Raw genomic sequence first — 20,153 nt, 5'->3', positions numbered from 1 at the left:
TTTCAATAGTTTTACTGACCAACTTAATTATATTTTGTAAATATATACAAATTTAGAATTTGATGGCTGCAACACACTCAACAAAAGTTGGGACAGAGATAAAATAAGATTGAAAAGTGCACAGAATATTCAAGTAACACCGGTTTGGAAGACTCCACATTAAGCAGGCTAATTGGTAGCAGGTGAGGTATCGTGACTGGGTATAAAAGTAGTGTCCATCAAAGGCTCAGTCTTTGCAAGCAAGGATGGGTCGGGGCTCACCCCTTTGTGCCAAAATTCGTGAGAGAATTGTTAGTCAGTTCAAAAGGAACATTTCTCAACGCAAGGTTGCAGAGAATTTAGGTCTTTCAACATCTACAGTACATAATATTGTGAAAAGATTCAGAGAATTCAGAGACATCTCAGTGCGTAAAGGGCAAGGTCGGAAACCACTGTTGAATGCGCGTGATCTTCGAGCCCTCAGGCGGCACTGCCTAAGAAACTGTCATGTTACTGTGTGAATTATAGCCACCTGGGCTCGGGAGTACTTCGGAAAACCATTGTCACTCAACACAGTCCGTCGCTGCATCCAGAAATGCAACTTGAAACTGTATTACGCAAGGAGGAAGCCATACATCAACTCTATGCAGAAATGCCAGAAAGTTCTCTGGGCCCGAGCTCATATAGTCGTTTTCATCTTTGGCACGGAGAACTCGACGCCCGTTTTTTTCCAAAAACTAGCTGAAATGTGGGCTCATCTGACCACAGCACACGGTTCCACAGTCTTTCGGTCCATCTGAGATGAGCTGAGATGAGCGAGAGGTGCAAAAGCCAGCATCTGTGATGGTATGGGGGTGGGCATCAGTGCCCACGGCATGGATGAGTTGCATGTATGTGAAGGTACCATTGACTCTGAGGCGTGTATTAGGATTTTAGACAGACATATGTTGCCATCAAGGCGACGTCTCTTCCCGGGACGTCCATGCTTAGTTCAGCAGGACAATGCCAGACCACATTCTGTACGGGCTACAACAGCGTGTCTTTGTAGACACAGAGTGCGTGTGCTTGACTGGCCTGCTGCCAGTACAGACCTATCTCCTATTGAAAATGTACGGCGCATCATGAAGAGGAGAATCAGACAACGGAGACCTCGGACTGTTGAGCAGTCTTATATCAAGCAAGAGTGGACAAAATTTCCAATTGCAAATCTACTACAATTAGTATCCTCAGTTCCAAAACTATTAAAAAGTATTATTGAAAGGAAAGGTGATGTAACACAATGTTAAACATGTCTCTGTCCCAACTTTTGTTGAGTGTGTTGCAGCCATCAAATTCTAAATTTGTGTATGTTTACAAAATACAATTAAGCCAGTCAGTAAAACTATCGAAAATCTTTTCTTTGTACTTTCTCAGTTAAATAAAGGTTCATGTGAATTAACATATCACAGATTTCTGTTTTTATTGTATTTTGGAAAATATCCCAACTTTTCTGGAAATGGGGTTTGTATATAATTTTAATAAAATAACCACAGTCATACAAACAATTTTATAGAAACTATTTTTTACCTTGTTCAAACAATTTTTAATTAAAAATACTTATTAGGTTATGCTTTTTGAAAGATTACTTACCAAAAAGTCAGAATATAGAATTTTTCATATCAAAGAAATACAAACCATAACTAACAACACAAGCAAGTGATGTCTGGCAGTCAAAACAACTGACAGGCACAATGGCAAAAATAAAATGTTTTGACTAGATGGTGTCAGCATTCAGCTGGCAGACAGTTTATTAACAATGAGCTACTGACTTCCATTCTGTGTTTATTATTACACTTTGTAACAATGTTGTAATCTGAAATACTGACAATGTAAATACATTGAAGCTCTAAAATGTTTCAAAGTGTGGTACATTTATTAATTACAGGGTATTTCACAATTATATTAATATAGATTTCCACATTATATTAGCATAATTTCTACATTATATTAACATTATATAAAAGAAGATTCCAGCTATGTGGCAACAAAGGCTATGTGCACAGGAGCATTTCAGTTACTGTGCAGCCACGCACCCATGCAGCTTAAAGAGAATAGTGCTCTCCAGTATCCCAACCCCTCCCCTTAGCACCATCACTATTACTTGCTTCCATTTTACCATCGCTATCAAGCATCATGCATTTCCATTCTGCTCAGTAGAATGGCATTATGAACAAACCAGTCCTCTATGGTCTCTAACTGTGATTGGCTGCAAACAAAGCTTCAAAAGAACCCAACACAATACATTAAGCTTAAATGCAGACCAATCCATGAGCAATGGTATCAGTAAACTACCAACAAGAGGAAGTCTGCAAATGCTGGAAATTCAAGCAACACACACAAAATGCTGGAGGAATTCAGCAGCATCCATGGAAAAAAAGTAAACAGTTGACGTTTCAGGCCAAGACCTTTCATCAGATGCGGGGTCTCAGCCTGAAGCATCTGCTGTTTACTCTTTTCCATAGATGCTGCCTGGCCTGCTGAGTTCCTCCAGCACTTTGTGTGTGTTGCTCAGTAAACTACTAGGCTGGAATGTTACTATTTTGGATATAGATTTCCAGCCAACGTATTTGCTCCTTTTAGGATCTCAATTATTCTGCAGTCCTACTCGGAAAATGATGCTAAACTAATATTCAAATATTCCCAATACTAACATTAATAACGTGGTTTAATTATCAGCAAGAGGTCACCCTTTTAACAGCTATGATGTTAAGGTGAGCATACTGATTATTATATGTTTCACTAGTTTTACCTTTGCCCATTTTGTTTTTCAATAAACACATCAAAAAATCAAACAATGTTTGTTCATTTACAGTTTGGATTCTTCCTTACAGCAAAATGGTACAGCTATTTAGAGTCAGGGAAATAAGAATTTTTATTATTAGTCTTTTGTTGGGATGTGGCCAAAAACAGGGAGATCCACTTTTACGCTTGCAGCAAATGCCTTTTAAAGGTGGTGGTGAGCTTTCCTGAACCATTATAGTGCTTCTGCTAAAAAAAAACAAGTTCCAGAAAATTCTTTAATACCAGGATACAGACCAGGGAATGTAGAAATGGAAATCTCTCTCTAACAATGGTGGGCAACTTGTCTGGAAATACGAAGAGAAATTTCCTTGTGTCATAGGGGCTTGCCCTATTTGGTAGCAGCCATTGCAATTTGGTAGTAGCACAAGCAAGTGATTGCAGGGGATTTTACAAATGAGACACACTTCAATTACAATGTGCTGAAACAAAAGGTAATTAATAATGCTTGGAGTGGTGGAAGGGTGTAAAACTACAATAATCTACCATCGAACTTTTGGAAATCTTGGTAGTTTGGCATCTGACACTGGTGAAAGAAAATATGGCAAATAGACAGGTGCAGCTGCTCTAACTGATGCACTTTAAAAGGCATTATTGATTGCCAATGATACAATAGATGAATATCTGTTGCACTTTCAACCACTAACTGCAGCCCTAGTTTCTGAATTCGGTTTAAGCTCATCCGCCTCAGTTAGCTGTGTTGCTGCGAAATTTATCTGCTTCAGTTTCTCATAGTCCTTTATATTTACTGGAGGCTTGTTACTCATAATCTCTTTCAATTTAGGCTTCACTAGAAAATTTCTTATTCTTTGCAACATTTAAAGCAAGAGTAAATGAAATATCTGATGTAGCAACCATCAAGCTCCTGAACCAGAGGGGATAACTTCACTCAACTTCACTTGCCCATCACTGATCTATTTCCACAACCTATGGACTCACTTTCAAGGACTCTTCATCTCGTTCTTGGTATTTATTATTTAATTAGTTATTTTTATTATTTCTTTTTTTCTTTCTTTTTGTATTTGCACAGTTTGCTGTCTTTTGCACACTGGTTGTCCACCCTATTGGTGCAGTCTTTCATTGATTCTATCATGGTTATTGGGTTTATTAAGTATGCCCACAAGAAATGAATCCCAGGGTGGTATATGGTGACATATACAAATGCAATTTAATAATAAATTTACTTTGAACTTTAACAACGTCTGGTAGTCCAGAGAATCTGCAAGTTTGGCACCAGCAAAGTACTGAGCACACAGAGTTACTCCTGACGAAGGGTCTCAGCCCGAAACGTTTTCTGTACCTCTTTTCTGATGCTGCCTGGCCTGCTGCATTCACCAGCATTTTGCGTGTGATACAGTATTAAAGGAACTTTACTACAGTTGCAAGTAAAAGTTTGTGAACCCTTCGCAATTACCAGTTTTTTCTGCATTAATTACTCATAAAATGTGTTCTGATCTTCATCTAAGTCACAATGATAGACAAACGCAAACTGCTTAAACTAGTAACACACAACAATTGTAATTTTCATGTCTTTATTGAACACACTGTTTAACCATTCCACAGTCCAGGTGGAAAAATATGTGAAGACTTGTATTTCATAACTGGTAGAACCTCTTTCAGCAACAATAATCTCCACCAAATGTTTCCTGCTGATCAGACTTACACAATGGCAAAAGGAGGAATTTTAGAACATTTCTCCATACAAAACTGTTTCTGTTCATCAATATTTCTGGGATACTTTGCATGAACAGCCCTCTTCAGGTCATGTCACAGCATCTCAATTGGGTTAAGGTCTGAACTCTGACTTGGCCATTCCAAAACATGATTTTTCTTCTCTTTAAACCATTCTGTTGATGATTTACTCTTATGTTTCAGATCATTGTCTTGTTGCGTCATCCAACTTCTATTAGGCTTCAGGTGATGGACCACTACGCTGACACTCTCCTGTAAAATGTCTTAATATAATTTTGAATTCACTGTTCCCTCAATCTTTGGCCCTGAAGCAGTAAAGCAGCCCCGAACCATGTTGCTCCTTCAGCCGGGCTTTACAGTTGGGTTAAGGTTTTGGTGTTGCTGTGCAGTGCCCTTTTTCCTCCAAACATAGGGGTGTGCATTCCTGCCAAAACCTTTTTCTCACCTGTCCACAGAGCATTGTCCAGGAAGCATTGTGGAAGATCCAGGTGTTGTTTTTTGGAAAGCAGTAGTTTCCTCTGTGGTGTCCTTCCAGAACATCATTCTTGCTCAGTGTTTTTCTTTATAGTGAAGACATGAACAAAGACTAGCAAGTCTTGGAGGTTTCTTCCGGACTTTTACTGTTACCCTTAGGATCTTTTTCACCTCCTTCAGCATTGTACATTAAGCTCTTGGTGTGATTTTTGCAGGAAGCCCATCCTCGGGAGAGTGGCAACAGTACTGAATTTCCTGTATTTGTAGATAATTTCTCTTACCATGGACTGATGAACACTTAGGTCTTTAGAAATGCTTTTGTAGCCTTTTGCAGCTTCATGCATCTCTACAATTCTTCTTCTAATGTCCGCTGAAAGTTTTTTTGATTGAGGCATGGTGCACATAAACAGATCTTTCTTGAGAAGACCAGGCTCTGTCAATAACCTGACCGTGTGTCTTTTTTTATAGGGCAGGGTACCTCTACAACACACACCTCCTATCTCATCTCATTGATTGGAACACCTTACTCCAAATAGCTTTTATGGAAGGGATTACCCCAGAGGTTCACATACTTTTTTTGAACCTAGACTGTTCAAAATTGTTTAAATAGTGCACTCAGTATTGATGAGAAGAAGTACAACTGTGTATTAGTTCAGGAAGATTATGTATGTCCAAATTGTGACTTAGATGAAGATCAGACCACATTTTATGAGTAATTAATGCAAAAAAAACCAGGTAATTGCAAAGGGTTCACAAACTTTTTTTGCAACTGTACATAGCCCTAAACAGTCCTTCCAGGTGAGGCAGCACTTTACATCAGTGTTACTTAATCCATCTGGTGCTCCTTTCTGTACATCAGTGAGATCTACAGAATGGGGGAAATCACTTTGTCAAAAACCTTCACTCCATCTGCCACCACAGCCAGGATCTCCCATGCACAGCCATTTTAATTCCCCTTCCCATTCCCACAATGACATTTCTGTCCATGTTGAGGCAAGATGGAGATTGCAGGAGCAACACCTCATCATATTCTGTCTTGATGGTCTCCAGCCTCAAAGCATCAACATCGATTTCTCTAACTTCCTACACACTCCCCTCTGTTCCCCCCCCCCACTTTAGTTTTCTTTATCTCAATTGCCTTTTTACTCCTACTCTTTCCTCTGCCCTGCCCATCACTTCATGGTCTATCAGCTTCCTTTTTCAACCCTTTATCTCTTACACATATCACCTCCCAAATTCTCACGTCACTCCCCTAATCCAGCCCTTCCCCTCCCCCACCACCCTGCCTTCTCCCCCTTACTTGGATTCACGTATTAGCTGCCAACACGTGCTCCTCCCACTCCGCTCACTCTTTCATTCTGGCTTCTGCCCTCTTCCTTTCCAATCCTGATGAAGGGTCTCAGGCCAAAATGTTCACTGTTTATATCCCTCTGTATGTGCTGCCTGCCTGCTGAGTTCCTTCAGCATTTTGCATTCACTGACCTGGAGGGTGTTTAGCTTCTTAAGTGTTGTTGGAGCTGCAGTCATTTGGGTAAGAAAAGAGTATTTCATGCTACTCCTGACTGGTGCCCTGTAGAGCATGGTAAGGATCAGGAACATCAAGGAACAATTCATTCATCATAGGATACCCAACGTGTGACCTACTTTGTTACGCATGCCATTTTTAGCAACTGCCCAATGATGACAGATGTTGACAGATGTTAGGCTTCCTTTTGTCCGTGATGGTCATTGCCTGTCATCTAATGGAAAGTAACATTCACACTACAAATCAACCCACACATGAATGCTGTCTAAGTCTTCCTGCAAGCAGGCTTGGACTACTTAATTTGTTGAACAGTTAGCAATGGAATTAATTAACCATCAGAAAATATCACCTGTTCTACCCAGATAATGGTAACAAGACCATTGATGAAGTACCTGAATATATTTGTGCTTATCCCGAGAAGCCTTTGCGTTCACATCCTGGGGCTGGAACAGCTGATCCTCCTCCTTTTTGAAAGAAATTCAGTGTTTTCCCTCGATGCCCAGTTTCATAAGGTCTCCTTGATCCATATGCAGACAATGGTCAAGGAGCTCGTCTCTGAAATTTTGCTCTTAGTGCTGTGCTTTGACCACATCTGTGATACGGTCTCAAGCACAGTCATCCAAACAAAATCCAAACTAAGTATTGGTGAACAGGTTATTGGAAAGTAAGTGCTGACTGTTGACACTGTCAATAACACCAACCACCACTTTACTGATGATTGAGCGCAGATGAAGTGGGTGGACTTGAACACGGTTAGTGTAGTTATGCATAGAAAATTATGCATTGTTTTTGGATGTTGCCAAGGGACACATTTAGTAAAGAGCAATGAAATATCAAATGGTACACATAATTCCCACTGCTATACAACAAAAATAAATGTGCATCAGTGATCTCCCATCTCTAAAAATGCCCGCCAACATTACCTTCACGACTCAAAATATAAAGCCTTCAATAAGATCCTCAAATTGCAACCACTGTTGAGTATTCCAGTTTTATGTAACAAGTTGAATTTAAATATATATTTCACTATCCTCTTAGCAAATGTTTGAATCATGCAGGAGTTTCTAAATACATCTGAAATGTTGATCATTCTGAAAACACATAGGAAATTTCAAGTATACCTGAGCAGACCTCCTTATAACTTGGGTTTGGCGACGATCCACCAGCATATCCAACTTGAGTGGAATGGACACCTTGCTGAGTCCAGAATTTTCTCTCAGCACCCCAGAAACAGCCCATGCCTATTTACAACAAAAATAAAAGTAATGATATCAATAACCTGTTGGGGAGATGATGTGTTTGTCACTATCGAGGAAAATTGGAAAGAAATGGTATTATGGCAAAATATTTTCTCCATTGCTTTTTTTTTGCATTTCAAGAATATACTAACTTCTCTTTTTTAAGTTTTGATGAAGTTAATGACACGTTTATACTAATAATTTATTTTTAAAACTGCACTTTGGGTTGTGCAATAGACACTGGAATCTGGGCTGGAGGTTCACCCAAACAAACTTCTTCTCACTCAACTCTTGGATTGATGCAAAGGTTCACAGCTAAAAGATGCTCCTAATGACCTGCTAATAACTAATATCATTTAGATAAGCTATTGTGGAGGAAGAAAATGTCACACTGGTGTGATGGTAGCATGTTATTTTGTGGTTATGAATAGCACATGGCTCTTTACCATACCCAATCAGCAAATACTTAATGCAAATAATATGCTTAAAGATTTTCCATTTCCTGTTATCAATCTTCTGGAATATAAATAACTAAAATTCCTAAATTCCAAAGTGACCAGTAAATTATATGTATTTAGGTCAGAATCAATTAGAAAACTGTAAGAGGGCTTCTGAATCATTTATCAAAATAAAACATTTTATACATACAAGAAAAACAGTTTAGAAAATTACCTTTAGCTCAATCTATTCAGGTGTCTTTTTTTAAAAAAAAGATTTTACTCTAACCCCAGTGGAAATCCAATTTCACTTGCATCTTGATTACATCAAGATTAATTTATTTTAAATTCCTCAATTTTGGAAGGATTTTTGTCCTGCTGCGTGGCAGCTCAATCCAGACATTAATGAGCACAGATTTTCTTCATGTTCACCACCCATTTTCAGGCAGCCAGAAGAGGTAAATAGATCAAGGAAGCATATTGCCAAATTTCTGCTTGTAAGAAACGTGGTTACAGTTCTGCTCCAAAGCAAACACAGGCTGGCAGCTGTGACTGATAATTGCATCCTGCCACATGCAAATTATGGTTAAATATCCCTTCAAAGTGTATAATGTATTTCCACCTAGGGCCTGCTCCCTGAAATGAACACGAGCACAAGAGCAGTAATGGTGGCTACTGGACAGAGGGAGGCAGGTAGGAATATTATCATGTTGCCTTTTGAAGAATGTGTGTTTGGTCAAACTAGTATTAGATTTTCATTGTGTTTGTTTCTCCCACTTAGCATAGCTGTGACATACATTATTGTATTTTGCCATACCACAGAAGATAAAAATCATTTGGTCCAAGGGGAATTATGCATATAAAATAAATGCTATAAACATCCACATTTCCTAATATATTAAGTAAAAATGATTCTCTATCCTTTAATTATCATGGCATTGAAAAGAAGTACAGGTGGACTTTCACTAATCCGACTACTGTACCCGTAATCCGGTTCCTTCGATAATCCGCACTGATTTCAAATTTCCCAGGCCACCGTACCAATCTGCTGCACATTGTTTTGGTTGCGCTAGATCTGTTCTTGTGTTGGTGCACTCTTGTAAGCACAGGCAGGCGATTCCTGCTTGTTTTCCTGCATTTATTAATATCATTTGTGTGAGGCACGGCTGCCCGGCACCAGCCCGTCTCACCCGCCAGCGGCAGGGGAGCTGGCGCACGCTGGGTCGGTCCGCCTTCCCGCCCGCCTGCCGGCAGTTGCACACTGCCCTCTGGCGTCGCCCGGCCAGCGCTCCATTCTCTTCTGCCTACGACCTCAGATCAGACGTGGCGACCCGCTGAATTTAAGCATATTACTAAGCGGAGGAAAAGAAACTAACGAGGATTCCCTCAATAACTGCGTGTGAAGAGGGAACAGCCCAGTGCTGAATCCCGAATTCCTTATTATCTAACTTGTACTGATTTACATGATATTTTAAAGTTCTGATGAGGCGGTTAGCTATTGCTTAATATGAACCTTCTGTAATTCGGCGCTTTCACTAATCCGGCACTCCTCAGGTCCCAGTGGTGCCGGATTATAGAAGGGCAACCTGCAATAGACAAAGAATCAGACTGGTTTTTACCCTCCATTAAAGAAGATTTGCACCCATTCATAATTCTTGTGAAAGACACCAGAATGGGCTTTATTGTAATAGCCATATATCCACTATGGAGCCACAGAGGTCTCCAGCTAGGGCACGAAAGATTAAAATTAAAGAGGAGCCTCATTTGTCATTCACACATCGATACATCCAGTGAACTGCATCATTTGCATCAAATCAAATCAGCAAGGACTGTGCTGGGCAGCCTGCAAGCTTCGCCACACACTTCCGGCACCAACATAGCATGCACTCACTGATGCCCGCTGTAGGTCCTTGGAACGTGGGAGGAAACCAGAGCTCCTGGGGCAAAGCTGAGCATGGGGAAAATGTACAAACACCTTACAGACAGCGGCGGGAGTTAATTCCCACTCAGTGAACACTTGCGCTGCAATAGTGTTACGCTGCCGTGCTGCCCCAAACATAAGAACACAAGAAATAGGAGCGGGCATATGCCACCTCACAATGAGTCTGCTCTGCCATTCAATCAGATCATAGATCTGGCTGTGGATCCATCCAGCACTACCTACCTGCCTTTTCCTCATAACCCTTAATTCCACTACGATATAGGAAGCTGTGTCTTCAATATATTTAATTAGGTGAATTCCTCAGATTCGCTACTGTCTGGGAAAAGCAGTTCCTCCTCATCTCCAACCCAAATCTACTCCCCTGAATCTTGAGGTTATGCCCCCTACCAGTGGAAACAACTTTCCTACCTCTGTCTTATGTATCCCTTTTCTAATTTTACATTTTTCCATAAGTTTTCCTCCTGTTCTTCTGAATTCCAGTATGAATAGTTCCAGGAGACTTGAACTCTCCTCATAGTCTAACCCCCCTCATCTCCAGAATCAACCTGATGGACCTCCTCTGCATCGCCTCCAAAGCCAATATATCTTTCCTCAAGTAAGAAGACCAGAACTTGGCACAGTACTCCACAGCACCCTGTAGAATATGTAAAGATTAGCTATATGATTAGCTTTATTTGACACGTGTACATGGAAACATTGAAACGTACAATGTTATGCGTCATTTACCATAACTACCAATACAGTCCGAGGATGTGCTGGGGACAGCCATAGCCTGCAAGAGTCACCACGCTTCCAGCATCAAGATAGCATGCTCACAACTTACTAACCCTAACCTGTACATCTTTGGCATATGGAACAAAATTCGAGCACCCAGAGGAAACCCACATGGTCATGGGGAGAATGTACAAACTCCTTACAAACAGTGGCAGAATTGAACTTGGTTCGTTCGTGTTGTAAAGCATTACGCTAGCTGTGATGCCACTGCATTGCTCCATTGAGCTGCAGCGTAACCTCCCTGCTCTTAATTTCATTTCCTTCGAGAAATGAAAGCCAACATTCCATTTACCCTCTTGATAGCCTGCTGCACCTGCAAACTAACCCTTCTGCGATTCATACACAAGCACTCTCCCAAGTCGCTCTGCACAACAGCATGCTTTAATATTTCACTATTTAAATAATAACTTGACCTATTTTTCCTTCCAAAGTAGATGACCTTGTATTTATCAATATCCATTTTCAAGACCCTTGCCCATTTTCTTAAACTATCTATATCCCTCCGTGGACTCTGCGCATCCACTGCACAACTTGCTTTTCCACTCAATTTAAATATCATCAGCAAAATTAGATACACTACACTCACTCCCTCTTTCCAATTTTTAATTTATGTTATGAACTGCAGTGGTCTCAGCACCAACCCCCATGGCATTCTGCTGTCACTGATTTATCCCAACTCTGCTTTCTATTGGTTAACCAATCCTCTATCCACACTAATATATTACCATCAAATCCAAGCATCCATATCTAATGGATAATATTTTTATGTGACACCTTATCAAACGCTTCTGGAAATCCAAGCATACATCATCCACCTGTTCCCCTCCATCCACTGCATTCGATATATCCTCAAGGAACACCAGTAAAATCATCAAACACGACCTGCCCTTGTATCAAGGTCCTCACTCGCATCACATCCATAATACTGCAGCATTTGCTGCAATGTAACTCATCTACAATCCCCACCCCACCCCCACTACTTAGAAGTGCAGCAATCAAAATTAGACTCCTGCTAAAAAAACAATCTCTAAAATTTGTGAAATATCATCAACCAAAGGCAAGATTCAGCACATACACATTGAAAATTGGATGTGACTGTCATTAGCAAGCAAAAGAGTGTTGGTTTCAAAAAAAAATAGAGGGAAGAATTATAATTGTTTTATCTTCTCCACTTTCCAGATTTTATCATAAAACAAAAAAAGGGCAATTTGGAGATTCACTCATTTTCCACAGAAAAATCAAAACCAAGAATAAGCAGTACTGTCCAAATCAGCTAAAAGTCCTATATGTTCTTTCAGGGGATGAACTCTTATTAACACAAGCAATTTAACAGTCCACTTCTGCACACAGAGTGTTAGCACACTCCTTCCTATTTACTGCAGAGTTACAGGTCTTGTCAATAGCACTAGATGCACTCTTTGGTTGCATGAGTGAGTTGTTCCTTGGCTTGATTGAAAATGTATTTCAGAGGTAGTAAGGCAGGCTGAATGGGTTAAATAGGATGAATACACAACGTGTAATAAATACTTAGCAGGTCAGAAAAAAATGTGAGGAAATGAAAAAGGAGTGAACGTTTCAGTTTGATGACTTAATATCATTTCTTTAATTCAGAATTACAATACCTGCAGATTACATTTGTTTTTTTTAAACAATGTAGCAGGGTTTGCTCTTCTGACTCTCTAAGGCGAATGGCAGGATTCTTAGCAGCGTGGAAGAATAGACTGATCTTTGGGTCCAAGTCCATAGATTCACAAGTTGATAGGGTAGTTAAGAAGGTATATTGAGTGTTTGTCTTTGTTAGTCGAAGGACTGAGTTCAAGAGCCAGAAGGTCGTGCTGCAGCTCTATAAAATTCTGGTTGGACCACACCTGCGGTTTTGTGTTCAGTTCTGGTTGCCTCATTATAGGAAGGATGTGGAAGCTTTAGAAAGGGTGCAGAGGACATTTACAAGAACTCTACCTGGATTAGAGAACGTCTTATGAGGAAAGATTGAGCAAGCTAGGGCTTTTCTCTGTGGAGTGAAGGACGATGAGTGGTGGCTTGACTGAGGTATATGAGAGGCATAGATAGAGAGGACAGTCAGTGTCTTTTTCCCAGGGCGGCAATAGCTAATACAAGGGGAGAGGTGTACTTTTAAGGTGATTGGTGGAAAGTATGGGGGAAGGGTGTCAAGTGTCTTTTTTTTACACACAGAGAATGGTGCGTGCACAGAATGCACTGCCAGGGTTGGTTGTAGAGGCAGATACTTAGATAGGCAGATAGATGAAGGAAAAATGGAAGGCTATGTGGGAGGGAAGATTTAGATTGAACTTGGAGTTGGTTAGAAGGTCGGCATTAACATCATGGCCTGAAGAGTCTGCACTGTTCTATTTACTGAGAATTGTAAAAATCATGCTAAGTGCAATGGAGAGAGAAAAATTCACCTAGCACAAATTGACTTTGATGCACTGAGAGCTAGTGACTGGTGGAGGGCAACAAGGTCTAAGCATTGATTCTTAGAATCAGATAGGATGTGCAAAGGTTCAGAATGACTTGCAGCTTGTGTACGGGAAAGAGTCACAGAACACTACAACATAGAAACAAGCCTTTTCGGCCCATCCAGTCTGTGCTGAACCATTAACCTAGCTAGTCCCATCAACCAGCAACTGGACCCTAGCCCTCCATACCCTTCCCATCGATGTACCTATCCAAATTTCTCTTAAATGTTCAAATCCAACCCAAATCCACCACTTCTGCAGCTCTCTCACCACCTTCCAAGTGAAGAAGCTCCCCCTCATGTTCCTCTTAAACATTTCACCTTTCACCCTTAACCATGACTTCTAGTTGTTGTCTCACCCAACCTCTGTGGAAAAAGCCTGCTTGTGTTTACCCTATCTATACCTCTCATAAATTTGTATACCTCTATCAAATCTTCCCTCAATCTTCTACATTCTAAGGAATAAATTCCTAACCTATTCAATCTTTCCCTATAACTTGGGTCCTCATGTCCCAGCAACATCCTTGTGAATTTTCTCTGCACTCATTCAATCTTATTCCATTCCTATTTAGGTCTCACCAACATCTTACACAAATTAAACGTAACACCCCAACTCCTGTACTCAATACATTGATTTATGAAGTACCAAAAACTTTCTTTACAATCCTAGCTACCTATGAAGCCACTTTCAAGGAATAATGGATCTCTATTCTCAGATCCTTCTGTTCTACTGAACTTGTCAGTGCCTTGGTTAAGGATCTGGCTACAAACATTACGAATCTGGTTAGAAGGGAATTTGACAACTTCTGCCTCATTGAACAGAATGTGGACACTGAATTTAAAAGAAAAAATTGAACAATGACTTGTCAGAAACCTAAAAGGAGAGTATTTTACAGATCCACGTCATGATGTCTGACTTGCAAACATTGAAGCAGGCGAGACAGAATCTGAGACCTAAATAAAAGTACTTTGGTTATACATTAAGATTACCAAGAGGCAACATTTGATAGATACTCCATATAGGATGAGCATTTCACTATGGTCATTGTTTCAAGACATTTTCTTAAAAATCTATCAACCTTTAAAATCTGCAGACACCGGACTGCATATCATTCAGGTAGTGAATGCAGTTTCTAGTTTAAGGAAGCGCAGTCACCAGGCTGAACCAGTTTCTGTAGTTTAAGGAAGCACAGTCGCCAGGTAAAACTGAAACACACGGGCCTTGATGCACCTATTCTCTACCATCCACCTGGCTAATGTACAGTCACTGGAAAATAAAACTGAAGACCTCAAAGCAAGATTGCAGTCTCAGAGCGACAACAGGGACTGCTGTGTATTCTGCTTCACAGAGACATGGCTAATGCTCAGCACTTCAGACACAGCACCACAGCCCAAGGACTTCACCTTCCACCACATAAACGAACAGCAATGAATTGAATTGACTTTATTTCTTACATCCTTCACATACATGAGGAGTAAAAATCTTTACGTTACGTCTCTGTCTAAATGTGCAATGTGCAATCATAGTAATTTATAATAATTTATCATAAATAGAACAGTCAATGTAACATAGAATACACTCAAATCAGTGTGAGTTAATCAATCTGATGGCCTGGTGGAAGAAGCTGTCCCGGAGCCTGTTGGTCCTGGCTTTTATGCTGCTGTACTGTTACCCGATGGTAGCAGCTGGAATAGTTTGTGATTGGAGTGACTTGGGTCCCCAATGATTCTTCGGACCCTTTTTACACACCTGTCTTTGTAAATGCCCTGAATAGTGGGAAGTTCACACCTACAGATGCGCTGGGCTGTCCGCACCACTCTCTGCAGAGTCCTGTGATTAAGGGAGGTACAGTTCCCATACCAGGCAGTGATGCAGCCAGTCAGGATGCTCTCAATTGTGTCCCTGTAGAAAGTTCTTAGGAATTGGGGGCCCATATCAAACTTCCTCAACTGCATGAGGTGAAAGAGGTGTTGTTGTACCTTTTTCACCACACAGCTCGTGTGTGCAGACCACGTAATATCCTTGGTGATGTGGATGCCAAGGAAGCTGTTTACCCTCTCAACCCCAGATCCATTGATGTCAAAAGGGGTTAGCCCATCTCCATTCCTCCTGTAATCCACAACCAGCTCCTTTGTATTTGCGACATTGAGGGAGAGGTTGTTTTCTTGACACCACTGTGTCAGAGAGATGCCTTCTTCCCTGTAGGCCACCTTGCTATTGTTTGAGATGAAGCCAATCAATGTAGTGTCCTTGGCAAATTTAATTAGCAGGTGACACAGTCATGGGTATACAGGGAGTAAAGGAGGGGACTCAGTACACAGCCTTGAGGGGCTCCTGTATTGAGAGTCAGAGGGGCAGAGGTGAGGGAGCCCACTCTTCCCACCTGCTAGTGATCTGATAGGAAGTCCAGGATCCAGCTGCACAAGGCAGGGTGAAGGCCGAGGTCTCTGAGCTTCTTGTCGAGCCTGGTTGGAACAATGGTGTTGAATGCTGAACTGTAGTCTATGAACAGCATTCTCAGAAAAGCATCCTTCTTCTCCAGATGTGTAAGGATGGCATGTAGAGCAGTGGCTATTGCGTTGTCTGTTGATCGGTTGCGTCAGTAGGTGAATTGTATGGGGTCCAGTTTGGGTGGTAGCAAGCTGCAAGTGTAATCCCTGACCAGCCTCACAAAGCACTTGCTTATTATTGAAGTGAGTGCGACAGGATGCCAGTTGTTCAGGCATGTTACCTTGGTCTTTTTTGGTACAGGGACAATGGTGGATAATTTCAAGCAGGAGGGCACGCTACACTAGGAGAGGGAGAGATTAAAAATGTCTCCAAACACACCTGCCAGTTGTGCTGCGCACATCCTGAGTACTGGCCCTGGGATGCCAGCTACACTAATGTCTCCAAACACACCTGCCAGTTGTGCTGCGCACATCCTGAGTACTGGCCCTGGGATGCCAGCTACACTAATGTCTCCAAACACACCTGCCAGTTGTGCTGCGCACATCCTGAGTACTGGCCCTGGGATATGGTCCGGTCCCGCTACATACCTCAGCCTCAGAGATGACCAGTTGCAGGTTGTAGGGGTGGCTTTCCTCGGAGGCTTAGAGTTAGTGACATCGAACCAAGCGTAAAAGTGATTGAGCTCATCTGGGAGAGAGGCTGCAATGTTGGCAGCATCATGACGTTTGGCTTTGAAGTCTGCAATGGTCCCCATCACTGACACTAACTTATTATATAAGATTCGCAAACTTACTTGAAATTATTTTGCTCATCTGACCAAGCCACTGTACACGACTTCAGTTATTTAGTTTCAATGCTACAAACTCATTTTTATGAATGCATGAGCCATTCTGAAATGAGCATGCCTCTAAGGCACCTCTGAAACGAAACATTAAAACTTGGAAGATGTTTTCTCACCAATTCTGCAATTTAATGGATAAATTGAAGTGATTTACAAGCTTCATGTTTTTTGATGTCCTCCAACTACCTGAATCAGATTAATGCTTTGCAATCATTCCCAGTATTCATTAATCTCTCAATTACGTTACAGTAATTAGGCTGTGGTAACAGCACTGAAACTGTTAATCCTTCAGTTAAACTATCATCAAGAACAGCAGCCAGCCCGTCAGTGTCTACAATCAAAGCTGCCTATCCTGCAAAAATAGATACCGAAAACAATTCCAAAAAGCTTACAGTACTCATCATTTTTAAAAAATAAAATCCTCAGTCAACTACAAGCAAATAATCTAAGACCAGATTTGATGACTCTGCTGTAAACTCTTCAAGATTTGCTCTTGCTATTTCATTTTGTAATCCTTTATAATTTTACAGTAATGCAATCACTGCAAATCCTTAACTTTTTTTAATTTGAAAAATGTATTACTTTGCCAAAGCAGAATATTTTTTTAAATCTGTGTTTCCAGCTGATGGTACCATGATACCTGGACACAAAGCCAATCTAATTCTCAATCTAAAAGAAACAGATGTCAAATTAAAAATGCACAAACAAGGGATCAAGCAGAATACTTTATCTGCTTCCACAAGGGAAAATTATGGAAGCGATGTCAGGACAGGGGATATGGGCAGAGAGGCATATTTTTATCATTTTATAATGAGAGATACAGATACCAATAAATTATACAATTCTGCCTGATAGCAGAATGCTCCCAGAATATCAACACTTATACTTAAAACAGCAAATATATGATCTGGTCTTCTTCACTGGCAGTCCCTTGAGATCAAAGATGACTTGCTTGTCCTCTGGTTTTATGGGCTCTGAAGTAGCTTACAAGGCCAATGTTGGAACCACAGACTCTTCTAGAAATTACTTAAAGGATGGCTGGGTATATAGTTTATAACTTGGTGCACTGCCTTTGCAGGGCTTCTGTGTGCTCCTGGTGCATAGTTTTGAGGTTGTCAACACCATCTCCAATTTGAGCAATCATGGGGAGTCAACTCAAGGAAGATTTGAGCATATCCTTGAACCTTTTATTCCATCCACCAGGTAACCTCATCCAATCAGGGAGCTCAAAATACATGAGACAATGCACAGGGTGATAAGGCTATTGTAACAGGGTACTGCCAATGCCCAAACTGCACAAATACTTGCCTGCTATTGAAATTCACTCCAAGAAATGCAGCATTCTTTGGCACCAAAATGATATTCTCATATTTAAAATGCTTCCAGGGAGTGTGCTGGTAAAGAAAGAACATTCAAACAGAGGCAAAGCATTTGCAAAGGCATCTAATCCTTGTGGAGTCTCTACTCTGTTGAACGAACTACCCTCCACTGTTGCCTGTTGCTCCTGACCCAAAGCCAGCCTATACACTAGGATCAGCTTCTCCCCTCCCGTAGCTGACTCTATATTGGAGCTCAGAACCAGCAACAGAAAACCTGGTCCCTCAGTAGTCTGCCAGCAACCTTGAAGCAAGACTCAAACATGAACTGATTTGGTCCTCCTAACATGTCCTCGAATGTGGCTCAGTCAATAAATCAAATTTACACTCATATTAAACAGATCTTTGAAATTTCCCGACTCGTTGACTTTGCTTGATCAAGGTCCTTTCAGAAAATCTGCAGATACTGGAAATCCAAGCCACACACACGGAATGCTAGAGGAACACAGCAGGCCAGGCAGCATCTAAGGAAAAGCGTAAACAGTTGATGTTTCGGGCCGAGACCCTTCATCGGGACTGGAGAAAAAAAGATGAGGAGTCAGAGTAAGAAGGTTACTCTGCTGAAAGATGAAAGATGAAAGTTCTCAGCCCAAAACATCGACTGTTTGCTCTTTTCCATTGGTGTTACCTGGCCCTGCTAAGTTCCTCCAGCATTTTGTGTGTGCTCCACAAATTCCTTTGATGCTTTGTGCATTTGTTTAATTCAATCTCCGGGAGTGTTTACAGACTGAAATCATCCAGACGAAATCCATTTTATTCAGCTGCTGCAATCTCTCAACAGATGATTACATCACAGATTTGAAATCGCTGTGATAAACCAAGGACAGATGTTGAAATGTTGCTCCGTTTGATAGAATTTGATACAATATTATAGTCCTGATTTTGACTCCTGGACACTAGACAACTTAATCATCTAGCCATGTGTAGTATAAGGACTTCATACAGTCTCATCTCATTCAGAAACAGTGAAAAACTACAGGCTGAAGCAGCAGTTTGGAGAAAGAATATTGCCATTTGGAACCTGAAGGAAGAGTCCAGAGTCATAGTCATAATCATAGTCATACTTTATTGATCCCAGGGGAAATTGGTTTTCGTTACAGTTGAACCATAAATAATTAAATAGTAATAAAACCATAAATAGTTAAATAGTAATATGTATATTATGCCAGGAAATAAGTCCAGGACCAGCCTATTGGCTCAGGGTGTCTGATTCTCCAGGGGAGGAGTCGTAAAGTTTGATGGCCACAGGCAGGAATGACCTCCTATGACGCTCTGTGTTGCATCTCGGTGGAACAGAGACAACAGGGATAGTGAGGAGGACATCCCTGCTCAGGGAAGAGAATTCTCAAGGTTCTCTTGTGGAATTCCAGAACTGCACCCATGTATCCTGGCCCACAAACAAACAAAAAAAAACAGACACCACATTTCTGGTTCTATCCTCTCTCACTATCAATTTGGGATTAGTTGGGAAAAGGAACTCGCTGGATTCTCAATTCAGGTCTTCGATTAAAATTCTTGATGAGGTTCGATGACAAAATTGCAGCTGGATGTGCAGCTTTATAATGTGCTGTTCTCCAAACGTTATTAAGATCAGAACTGGTAGAAAGGCACAAATAAAAACTTGGTGCTGTTGGCAATACCTCCCAATGACATTACCAAGAATCAGCATGCGCACAGGGGCAAAGGACTCTTAATCTCACATCTTCCAGCATTTTCCTCACGAGACCTCATTCAAACTTATGAATAAGTCCACTGGTATTTTACACCAATGGTCACTCAAAGGCATCAGCTGTTTCATCTCCCTTCACCTGTTTTGTAAAAGACATGACCAGAAAGCTCAACAAAAGTCTGCAATCCAGTGAAATTGTGTACAGGAGGATGATTAATTGTCTCAAACAATAAGAGATTCTTGTTACAACCTTCTTCCAGTATTAGAAAAGCACTTCTAGAGAAACGAGATTGAAATTCCTTAGCTGCCCCACTAAACACCTACAGTAAATGTTGACTTAATAAACCATAGCAGTTCAAAACATAGCAAGAACTTGAAACAGAGAGGATAAACCCGACTATAGGATTACTTATTTATCTATTTGCTTAGTTCATGAACCT

At 40.9% G+C, this 20,153-nt stretch overlaps 1 protein-coding gene across 2 annotated transcripts in view; it reads right to left on the bottom strand.

The window, feature by feature from the left end:
- Window positions 1-20,153, bottom strand: part of msraa (methionine sulfoxide reductase Aa) — a 347,255-nt gene that overhangs the window by 192,587 nt on the left and 134,515 nt on the right. For both annotated transcript variants that reach the window (XM_072251424.1, XM_072251423.1), the window contains exon 3: window positions 7,630-7,749. In XM_072251424.1, the coding sequence (XP_072107525.1) occupies window positions 7,630-7,749 (120 nt within the window). The remainder of the gene's footprint in view (window positions 1-7,629; window positions 7,750-20,153) is intronic.

This window comes from Mobula birostris, chromosome 2, assembly GCF_030028105.1.
Source record: "Mobula birostris isolate sMobBir1 chromosome 2, sMobBir1.hap1, whole genome shotgun sequence".
Classification (NCBI taxonomy): Eukaryota; Metazoa; Chordata; class Chondrichthyes; order Myliobatiformes; family Myliobatidae; genus Mobula; species Mobula birostris.
Note: the sequence above shows the minus strand (reverse complement) of the source record. Positions and strands in the feature narration are given on the sequence as shown.